The sequence below is a fragment of the Lagopus leucura genome, unplaced genomic scaffold (genome assembly GCF_019238085.1).
Source record: "Lagopus leucura isolate 7727_CA_CO unplaced genomic scaffold, USGS_WTPT01 Super-Scaffold_100009, whole genome shotgun sequence".
NCBI classification, from domain to species: Eukaryota; Metazoa; Chordata; class Aves; order Galliformes; family Phasianidae; genus Lagopus; species Lagopus leucura.
Window position 1 is genome coordinate 5493265 of NW_024962266.1, and position 11579 is coordinate 5504843.

Sequence of the window (11579 nt, forward strand, 5' to 3'; positions counted from 1 at the left end):
AGCAGCTTCACTTTTTGCTTCCCAGCCACATAAAGTCCCCCAGAAATAGATTCTACATTTGAAATAATAATAATAATACATTAGAATGGGTATAGAATAATTTAGAAATAAGTTTAGCCTTAGTATTCTATTTTTTCCTGAAATAAGAAAAAAAGAATTTGAGTATAGATATCTGTTGAATGGATGTAAGATTGAAAACCTATGTTTGACAAGTTTACTTCTTGCCAACCCTTCTTGATATTTTATCCAATCAAAGAGGGAAGGAAAGTGTCAAAACTAAATACTTCCCCTTTGCAGAGCGTGTCTGAGACATCACAGACTACAGTTTCACACCTAATGTACCAGCTGAGGCATGCGATAAGAATGAAATACATCTCTTCACATCCCTATTCAAAATATTTTATATAGGCACCAAAATTAGTCTGGAGCTATTTAACAGATCTAAAGAAAAAAAGCAAACACCCAAACTCTTAATGCTGCTTATTTAGGAAGGTGCGAGTGTATGGGAACTGCTGCACCATGGCCTGGACCTCTGATTGATCACCTGAGGCCAGCACTGAGTCAGCTGCAGGAGTACAGGTGAAGGTAATTCACCTGTGTGACTGGAAGGGATGGAGCCTGGCTGCACCTCTCCTAGACCCCATTTAAGGGCTGACTGCCACTGAGTAACATTCTCTTTCTGGAGAGTGCTCTTCTTGGAGTTTTTTCTGTGAGCCTACATTGTGGGTGAGTGTTTTTGGTTGTTTCTGATTATTCCTTTCCAATGTGATAATCTTCCTAGCTATATATGGTTTGTGGATACCAATTTAACTATTCTACTTTGTATGTTATGTATATATGTTGATTATGTATCTAAGTAAATATGTTGATTATGTATCTAAGTAAATCAAAGTCTTAAAGAATGTGGTCATACCTCTCCTGTCTTTACTTCACCTTATATCCCATACTAATGCTCACTTATTTCAATACATCTGAACAGCTTTAAGATACATTCTAAAGAAAATATTCATTAAGTTATTAATATTTAAGTAGGTGAAAGCCAGTTAAGATAAAAATGTTCTTAAAAGAGTAATAGAAACACACAAACATCAGAGGTTAAATTTTAAATAGTAACATTTTAGGGGAAAGATAAGGAAAAAAGGAGTATGACCTCTAAGATGAATGCCTCAGCAAGGAAAGGCGAAATGGAGCCAGACTGATTTCTGTGTCCTGCTGTGGTTACCCTTACACAGTTACCTTTACACCCTTAATATACTGCAGGGTATGGTTCTGCTGTAAGTTATATGGTTTTAACCATCATTTGAAATAGTAGCAGTTTTCCAACAGAGAACAACAAACAATATCCTATACATATATAAGTACCTGAATTTTTATTGTTTGTTCTTCAATTTTCTGGAACATCTTCTTTACAATGAATCTTCTGACTGTAGCCTGCACAATAATAGTTTTTTTTCCTGGGTTTTTAAATATATCGTTCTGTGGTGTTTTACAATCAGGTGGGATTGGTACCGCTGCTGTAAGACAACAGTTGCTTTTTTTTTATAGCTCCCATGCTGTGATTTAGCTTTGTGCATTAAGTAATAGGCTTGTAATGTAATAGCTGCTCTTTTAAGTTGGGCGAGTTTTCTATGTTGCACAGCCATCTGAAGAAAAGACCTAATCTTCCTTGTGGCACGTATCTCCAGTCTTGCTAGTTGTTCTGGAGGATCAGACTGGGGAATCTCCAGATGCCGCTTCTTACCTCTATGATTCCCTAATGCCCACGTATGTATATTAAACTGTTCTTTTTCACCAGGTCCGATTTGAGGGCTGCTTGTATTGTTGTTGCAGCTTTGCTTAATTCCCTCAGTTGTTTCCTCACAGTCATCCTACAGTATGCAGACTGCAAGACTAGCACAGCTGCCTTTGTCTTTATCTAAAGTGCACGCTGTTTTTTTCATATGGTAAGCTGTATCTCTGAATCACTAGAGTGGATTGCCTTAGTTTTTTAAATTTTAATTGATTGACATGCATTCTGTAATAGGACTGAGTAATTGTTGCAAGGTTGGGCTTCTTTTGAATCTTTTTTCTTGCTGAAGTATGTACTACACAGTTCCACAGCTCCGTGTACTCCTGCCGGCTTTTTTGGCTTATGATGCTGGCTCTGTAACACCTTTGGATAGTGAGCGCAGCATGGTTCACAAGTCTGAGCATTTTCAGAGCCATGAATTTTCTGAAGGCAGATTGTATTGCAGTTGCAGCAGAACGTTGTCTTTGAATTTGCTTTTGAACCTGGTAACTGTGAAAAGCTGCTTGTAAAGTAAGCAGACTGCTCTTATCTTTAGGAAGGTCAGACTTTGCCTTTACTAGTCTTGCAAGTTCTGTTTTTCTCTTACAGCATGAGCTCTAAAAGCTGTTTGAATTTTGACAGCAGCTCAGTGTTCAAGCTTAAGCTTTTTGTGTGCCTTATGATCCCTGCAGGCTGCCTGTATGCACACTGCTGGTTTTCTAACTTGCAGGAACTTCTGCCTCTGACAGAATTGCCTGTGGTATGCACAGTAGTGTTTCTGAATGACAACAGTAGATAAATAATGTGCCCTGGTCATCCTCATTCTGTACAGTGCCTGGAGAAATACTGCAGTCTTCCTTCACCTTTTTATTTGCTTCTTGACAAGATAGCCTCAAACTGCAGCTTGAATTCTTATGCAATCTCTCTTCATTTTCCTGTAATCTTCCTTAAGTTGAAGAGCATATCTATGAGACTGATACCTTTACTGGACATAAAGTAGTGCTTCCCTTAAGGCACAGTAATACCTACAAGCTTGTCTCATCTTTACACAAGCTTGAATTTTCACTGTAGCATTTCTCAATTTTTAAAATCTCTTTTGGATGACATAAGCACGGAAACATGACTGAATTTTTAATCACAGATCTCAATATGTGAGCTGCTTTCCTAGCTTTCCTTCCTCTGTAGGCAGACTGAAGGACAATGGCAGCCAGACGCATCTGGAAAGATGAGGCTGCTTTTTTAGCAGTGACACATGCCCTATACCAAGCTTGAACTACAGAAGCGGCGTTTTTCATCTCTTCGTATATTTTTACTTGTTGGTATTTTCCTCACATGTGACTGCAATAAAGTGACAGTTTTTTTTAATAGTAAAAATTTGTTTCTTTAATTTTCCACAGTGATTGAACAACACAAGCTGCTTTTGTTTGCCTGTATGGTATGTGTGCTTTCTTGCCTCTAGAAGCAGCTTGGGAGAAGTACTACTGCTGCACGCTTTTGCAAATAGTTCTTTCTCATTTTTCCCTGATTTATAAGCTCTTGTAATACTGCTGAATGGTCACTATTTGTGTCCTGTATTCCTTGTAAATACACCTAGCTGACACCTGTACCAAGGCTGAATCTTGATAATGCTTTGCTTAAAACTGTTTCATCTCTCTGTGAGTCCTATGCCAAGACTGAATGACAAGGGCAGCTCTTTCCTTTAGCCAGTTTTGAAGATTGCCATTTTCTGAAATGCTTCTGGAGCACTAAAGCTGCTCTAATTTTCTCTTGAACTTTGTGTGTTCTCCATTTTCTGAACGCAGATTGTATAGTGAGTGCTGAAGACCTTAAGATTTTGTATCTTTGTCGATCTTCCTTTGCCAGTTTAGATGCATGCAGATGATTCTGAATTGTAACAGAAGCCCAAAGAATTTGTTTTTATGCAGTGATAGATAACAACATCCTTATCCTTTGTACAAAAATAACACAGTATCTTAGCTGTAAATAACTTTTTCTTGCCGAGTATCTCCTCCAAAAAGCCTACAGGGAAAAATAGAAAATTAAGAATTTTCTTATTATATTAGTATAGTAAAGCTCTTGACCTCAGATGTTTTAAAGTTTCTGTATTCCTACTTAACCCACAGAGCACTGGAGCCAGCTGCCCCCAGATATTGTGGAATTTCCTGCTATGGAGATATTCAAAATCCACCTGGATGATTTTCTGGGCAACCTGCTCTGGGAACATGCCTTACCATGGCAGTTGGACTGGAGGATCAGACTGGGGGATTTCCGGAGGTCACTTCCTACCTTTATGGTTCTTTAATGCCCAGATATATATATTAAACAGTTTTAAAAAGCTAATTACTTCAATCTTTGCTATTTTAAGCACTTTATATTCTGGAAAGAAAAAAAAAAAATAGAATTACCCTGTCAACAAAAGATTACGTATCAAAATACATACGTGGTTCCACTAAAATGTCTTATCTGACACAACCTGAGACCATCACTTCCCATCCTGTTGCTGTTACCCAGGAGCAGGGGCCAACCCCCACCTCACCACAGCCTCCTTTCAGGCATTTTGCGTAAGCAGTAAGGTGTCCCCTGAGCTCCTCTTCTCCATCCCTGACCCATGCCATTCCCTGAGCCACTCCCCATCATGTTTGTGCTCCAGACTCCGCACAGCCTTGCTGCTCTTCTCTGGACACACTCTAGGGCCTTGATGTCTTTTTCTTTTTTTGTAGTGAGGGGCCCAGAACTGAACTCAGAACTTGTTGTGCAGCCTTTCCAGAGCTTCATCTGCTCTCAGTGACTTGGATGTTGCCATGCAGCCTTGCAGAGGTGCTGGGGGGAGCTGCTTGTGTCCTTGACCTCTTGCTTGCAAGTAATTCCAGCCCAAAGTACTGATTTCCTAACTCAAGAGCTCTGAGCCCACAGCTCCTCATGTTGCAGCTGTGGGACTGCTAAAGTCCACCCAACAGAAGGCAGCCATCCAAACTGCTGCAGGGCTCTGGCCCTGCCTCCCATGCTGTGCCAGATAAAAGCTTTTCTCTTGGTAGGAAACGCCTCAAAGCCACAGATCCTCTCCTCCCACAGCTCCCACTCCAAGCTCTGAGGCACCGCGGGCTGCACAGGTAAGCGAGGACAGATGAAAAAGCTCCAGGTGTTGCATGGGGCCAGACAGCCTAGGATCGTAACATGGCACCTTGACAGCCTCTCTCCCACCCGCAGGACACCATGGTGCGACGTGTGGCTGTGGTGGGCGCAGGCGTCAGCGGGTTGGCAGCCATCAAGTGCTGCCTGGAAGAGGGGCTGGAGCCCGTCTGCTTCGAGCTGAGTGAGGACATCGGGGGGCTCTGGCGGTACACGGTGAGGAGCTTGGGCTGCGTGCTCTTCTGGCAGTCTGGGGCTAGGAGAGAGTTTGGGGAGTGGTGGCTGCGAGAGTCACTCAAGTGGAGGAAATGATCACGTTAAAACTCACGGTAGGGGGTGAAGACATCAGGTTAGCTCTGGGCAATGGCTAACCAGCTCTTAAGTGCCTGGAGAATGCTCTCCTCACGGCCCCTCGGGGCACATTTGCACTCATAGGGGTCAGTTGGTTACTATACTTGATGGCTCTGCCTGGGGTTGCCCACACGTTCTATCACTAGAAAGCTGAGGAGTTGGTTTAATTTTTAACCCAGAATATTTTTGGAATGCAAAAGCGCTGTACAGAGTAATTTCAGCAAGATACTGATCTGGGCTTGCTGATTCTAGGATCGGCTGGAACACGGACACCTCCAGCCCCAGTGAGACTCCTACTTTGACAAGAGTAATAAAACACTTAGAGCTTAGAATTTGGTGGGGCTTTCTTCCTTTTCTTTTTCTTTCTTCTTTTCTTTTGTTCTGATGCAAATAACCTTCTGTTCTTCAGTTTCCTTCAAGCTCCCTTGGATGTATTTTTAACCAAACTTTTGCAGCAGAAAAGACAGTTTTGTGGCAGTTCTGCATGGGTGAAACATTGTTTTATTAATTACCCCTGTGGCTTATTAAAGATGTGGTAAATGTTGCACATCTGCTCCATTCTGCCCACTGAGCAGGTGAACCTGCAGTGAGGATGTCACCCAAAATTTGCTGTCCCCTTGCTGCAGGTGCATACATCCCCTAATACCACCTGGGCAAAGCTGGGGATGTAAATCCCAGCCAGAAAAGTCAGCAGCTGCTCTGAATGCCCTGGTGTCCAGACAACAGTGCTGGATCATCTTGTACACAGGACATCTGAGAGTTTGGCAGGGATGTGATCCTTGCTGTGTCACAAGATTGTTGGCCAGCAGGCCAGATGCAGAGCAGATTTAGGACAAAGTATTTTTCTTAGCTGCTGATGTTGCCTGAATTTTTTTTCCCTTTTGAGCGATAAGTCTGCAATGTCCCCTGTGTGCTCCAGCTAAGCAGAGGGAAATATCACTTTGAACTCTGCAAGTGATGTTTATAAGAAGCAAGGCCTGAAGTTGAAAATAGCAGCTGTGCGTTTGCGCAAAGCTGAGCACAGACATCAACAGAGCTGATCTTTCTATAAGGTAAATGCAGAAGATGTTATACTGAGTAGAGGACTCTGAGGTTATAACAGGGATGTACTGTATATGGCTCTTCAGGATGAGCCCACAAAGCCTGTGAGCATATGAGAAAGGTAAGCAGTGGGCTAGGGATGACCCTCTGGGGTGCTCAGTGGCCTCGTTTCTAGGTTTGGTTGGTAAAGCTGAGTGGAAGGACAAGCTGGGAATTACATGGCCAGGAAAGGAGGGCATAGAAAGCATTGGAGGAGGTGGGTGAAGACATTGCTTTGAGAGCCAGATATTGTGGTTCAGGTCTCCAAAACTGAGATTCTCCTAGCAGTCATGACATTGGGTGAGGTTATATCCAGACTAGTTTAGCATTTTCTTGCTTGTGGCTTATGACTTTCTGGGGTGTCCATAACTGACCCCTCTAATCAAAGCCCTCTCCCCTCCCTCCAGGAAAAGCCAGAGGAAGGCAGAGCTAGCATCTACCGCACTGTCTTCACCAATTCCTGCAAGGAGATGATGTGCTACCCTGACTTCCCCTTCCCTGATGACTACCCCAACTATATGCACAACACAAGGCTCCAGAAGTACATCCGTGACTATGCACAGCATTTTGACCTTCTCCAGCACATCCGCTTTAAGGTAGGCGGGATGGACATTGCTGCTGTGTCTCAAAGAAAATCCTGGGATAGACATCCTGGGGGAGAAGCTTGCTAGTTTTGTTAAATTGGGTCTCACCAGATTCTGGTTTGGTTGTGTCAAATAAACAACCAACATGGAGAAACCACTACTACTGGGATGGAAAATCACATGGAATGGGAGGACGCCGGTGGGTTTTCTCCATCCAAAATAATTGCCAGGTCTGTGACATTGTGTCTGTTGGGGACAAGGACAGAGCATGCTTGGCTGCAGTGGGTCTCCTGGAGTGCTTTCCACACCTTTATCCCTTTCCTTTAAGACCACAGTCACCAAGATAAGGAAGCGCCCTGACTTCAGCGCTACGGGGCAGTGGGAGGTGGTTACACGGAGAGACGGGAAGGAAGAGGCAGCGGTTTTCGATGCTGTTATGGTTTGCACTGGACACCATGTCTACCCAAACCTCCCTCTTGCCCACTTCCCAGGTAAGCTAAATGAACTTGATTCAGCATCACGCAGCCAGGTGTGCACTTTACATTCAAATGTTGGATTTTTTTTTTTTTCCAGCATCAAAGATTGGTGTTGGGGTGAGCTCTGTTCAGGAGATCAAAACTTTTTTTTTTTTTTTTTAAAGACAAAAGACTGTATCCAAACCATGTTAAAGCAGGGGCATTTTTACTGGAGGCAATGCTAATGTTTCCTGGAAAAATTATTGCAGGGTGTTTCCATTTAATAGAAGTTTCTTCACTAAAGGGTTTCTTAAAGCACTTCTTTTGGCATTTTTCCATGGTTTCTAGTACAAATGCTGTGCGCAAACTTTGCCTCTGCTTACAGGATCAGCAGTGGGAGAACTTCCTGTGATGAGAAGTATTTGGTGCTGGGGGTCTGTTTGGAGGAGGTGAGGTCTTGGGAGGCTGGCTGGGAAAACTCCCATTGTGTCCTTTGTCACCTTCTGTTTTAAAAATTGAAGTTTTCCTACCACTGGTGCAAAGGCACAAAGACACACCAAGCGGATGGACCGTGGCTGATCTGGTGTCTCAGGGTGATGCTGGGTTGTACCTTTAAGGAACACAAATACCACACAAAGTTATCCTGTTCTCTCATGCTCCTCCCCGTTTAAATATTGAATGAATCCAGAGACGAAACCTTTCTGCAGGTTTGCAGCATCCCTCTGCTGTGAGCAACTCCCAAACATGCTCTGGCAATGCCTGCAGGAGTGGGAGCAGTCAAGGTTAACACAGACACACTTCTTCACTGATGACTTATCCCTTTTTGTCTTCCTGCTCCCAGGGATAGAGAAGTTTAAAGGTTCCTACTTACACAGCCGAGAGTACAAGGGGCCAGAAAAGTTCAGAGGGAAGAAGGTGCTGGTGATTGGCTTGGGCAACTCTGGCTGTGACATTGCTGTGGAGCTCAGCACCGTGGCCTCGCAGGTATGGAGACCTGAACCAGGGCTGGTTGGAGCTGGTGGCCACCACAGGGGTGGCTCACCCCTGTCTCATCATCCCCCAGGTTTACCTGAGCTCCCGAAGTGGCTCCTGGGTGATGAGCCGTGTCTGGAACTTTGGCTACCCCTGGGACATGCTGCTCCTCACCCGCTTCTGGACGTGGCTGGACAACTTTCTCCCCAAGGCAGTCAGTGACTGGCTCTATGTCAGGGGCATGAACCAGCAGTACAAACATGAGGACTTTGGCCTAATGCCGGTGGATGGGTAAGCATGAAGCCATCTGTTCTCAAGGCCACCATAAGTGCTGGTCCCAGGCAGAGTGGAATCTAGCCTGTCCAGGGCCAGCAGCAGGGGCTAACTCAGACTTTTTCCTTGCAGAGCATCCCGCAGGGAACCAGTGTTGAATGATGACATCCTGAGCCGCATCACCTGTGGTGTGGTGCTGATAAAGCCAAATGTGAAGGAATTCAGAGAAAAGTCAGTCTTGTTTCAAGATGGGACTGTGCAGGACGACCTCGATGTGGTTATCTTTGCCACTGGCTACTCTCACTCCTTTCCTTTCATGGAGGATGAATCCATCATCGAAAGCAGGAACAAGGAGATTAACCTCTACAAATGCATTGTTCCTCCTCAGCTAGAGAAGCCAACCATGGCAGTCATTGGGTTGGTCCAGTCCTTTGGATCCACCATCCCGACAGCAGATGTGCAGTGCCGCTGGGCAGTCAAGGTGTTTCAGGGTAGGTGAATGAGCTAAGGTCCCTAAATGGGAAGAAGCATTTCCCATCAGCAATATACAGGTTCAAACTAAAAACGAGGGCAGTGCATGAGTGCAGGAAATACCAGTAACTGGTTCTCCTTGGGATGGGCTGCCTTGCATCATGGGGAATAAGTCACTCATTGACCAGCAGCAGATGTCAGTGAGGTCCCTGTGGTGGGACAGCTACCTGGGCATCACCACGCATCCTAAAGGAGAGGGCAACCTGTTTTATTACAACCCCAATGCCCAAGTTTGATCCAAACTCAGATCTTGACACCAAAGGGAAGAGAAAAGTGCCCAAGGATTCAGTTGACCCCTACAAACCCCACCTGCTGCAGGAGGGATCTCATGGGCATCCCACCCTTTGACACTCTTCCTGCTCTTCCAGGGCTCTGCAAGCTCCCCTCGGTCAGTGAGATGCTGGAGGGCATAGAGGAGATGAGGAGGAATAAGATCAAATGGTAGGTGTACTCATAGGACACTGCCCAGGAAGGAAGAGGAAAAGACTTGCTGTCATCTCAGCCTGGGTGGGATGGATGTGGGCATGGGGAGGGCTGCAGCAGGGGCAAGTTCCTTGCAAGGAGACCCTTCTGAACTACTCTGTTCATGTCCCACATGAGCAAACCCACAGGGACCAACACAGGAAGGTCCTACCCAGTTTCCTTTGTGTCAGTTCTCAGGTTTCCAACTGCCTCAGGGCTGTTGAATTGGGCAAATCTGTGCAGAAAATCTATAATGGTAAGATTTCCCATCTGAAAATGCTGCTTTGCAGCATTTGTAGAGTGTTATCGGTCTGAAAAAAACATTTCTTACTTGCACAGAAAGTGAGGCCCCAGCGAAAACAGAGCATTCCCTCATTCTTCAGTAACATTTTTTTTTTTTGTTTCATAAAGTACACAAAGGTCTTGTTTACCCTCCTATTTGCACGTGTCTCGTATTATAGTGAAGCAATACTTGACAAATATCAATATGGTCAAAGCTGAATATGGCCCAAGCAATGTTTTATGTTGCTTTTAGAAACTGTTGCACTGCAGGAAGTTCCAAAGCACAGAGCTGCAAGGGCAGCCAGATTCCTTCACCACCACCACCAGCAGCAGTGATGTGTGGCCATGCCCCAAGTGCTCCCCAGTTTTAGGGGATGGCAGGGACAAGCGCCACCTTCCCTAGACTGACATCATCCCCCTTCTCAAGGCTTTGTGGGAGAGCAGATTTCCCAGCCCTTGCCTTAATGTCATGGGAAAAGACTGCTGCCGAGCACAGAAAGCTGTCTGTGTTCTCTGCCAAATCCCTGTGCTATTTTGACCGTGCACTGAATATGTCTAAATTTAAGGAGGATTTCCTCCCTGCCCATCCTCGTTGCTGTTACAGGGTCTCCTCAAGCAACAAGAACACAAAATGTCATGTTGAGAGAAATAAGGAGAAGATCTAAAGCAGTCTCTCTCTTCCTCTACCTTTCTATCAAAGGTTTGGGAGAAGTGACACGCTGCAGACTGATTACATCACCTACATGAATGAGTTGACCTCAGACATCGGTGCGAAGCCCAACGTGCTCAAGCTCCTGCTGACAGACCCACTACTGGCCCTCAAGGTCTTCTTTGGCCCCTGCACCCCCTACCAGTTCCGCCTGACAGGGCCAGGGAAGTGGAGTGGAGCCAGGAAAGCCATCTTCACTCAGTGGGACCGGACACTGAAGGCCACAAGGACACGTGAAGCCCCCCCTGCTACCACTACACTCCCCAGCCTGCTGGTGCTGGGGATGCTCTTCCTTCCGCTTCTCCTCCTCCTCACTGTGCTCTACTGGTAGGGGGATGGGGAGGGCTGCAGGCTTACCAAGTGGCTTCTGTGTGCAGGATAGTTCCTGCTGGCCATTGTCTGTGCTCCTGCCTTACTCCCTGCCCAGATAATTCTTCAAGAGCTCCCCTATATATAATATACAGCTATACAAATCAGTGTAACCTTGGTGCCTTGTGAATTTGGGACCTTTCTCAGATGTGGCTTCAATTCCAACTTTTCCTACAGTTTTTTTTTTTTTTTCTATAGTGGAGGAATGGAGATAACATGTTTGCCTGTTCATTAAATGTTTTGGTGTAAAATGTATGCTCTGGGCTAAATTGGCTTGCCTGCACTTCTGAGCTGTGAGAGGTGCCTGGGCTAGGTGACATCCCAACCTGCTAATGTGGCTTTAGCAGAGCAGAGATGTGCCCAATGTTTCATTTGATACCAGCTTCTACTCTTTCTCTGCTCATTGCGTGATGGATTATTTGATGTGTATAGAAGCAGTAACCACCTGTGGTGCTTCTGGAGCCATCAACAGTCTGCTCTAAAAAGGGTTTTTCAGCTGGCATTTTGTGCCACCACTCACTCCTCCCTTCCTCAGTGGGATAGGGGAGAGAACTGGGGGAAAAAAGAAAACCAAACAAACACAACATATAACTCAGGGGTTGTGATAAAAACTT

The 11579-nt window shown here is 45.1% G+C and overlaps 1 protein-coding gene across 1 annotated transcript; it reads left to right on the top strand.

Moving 5' to 3' along the window:
- The first annotated feature begins 4503 nt into the window (after positions 1 to 4503).
- LOC122181547 (dimethylaniline monooxygenase [N-oxide-forming] 3-like) lies at positions 4504 to 11220 on the top strand. Its single transcript, XM_042874091.1, has 9 exons — positions 4504 to 4878; positions 4976 to 5113; positions 6736 to 6924; positions 7241 to 7403; positions 8209 to 8351; positions 8431 to 8630; positions 8745 to 9103; positions 9512 to 9584; positions 10588 to 11220. Exons 2-9 carry the CDS (start codon positions 4982 to 4984, stop codon positions 10925 to 10927), a joined length of 1599 nt encoding a protein of 532 aa, XP_042730025.1. The 5' UTR covers positions 4504 to 4878; positions 4976 to 4981; the 3' UTR covers positions 10928 to 11220.
- The last annotated feature ends 359 nt before the right edge of the window (positions 11221 to 11579 follow it).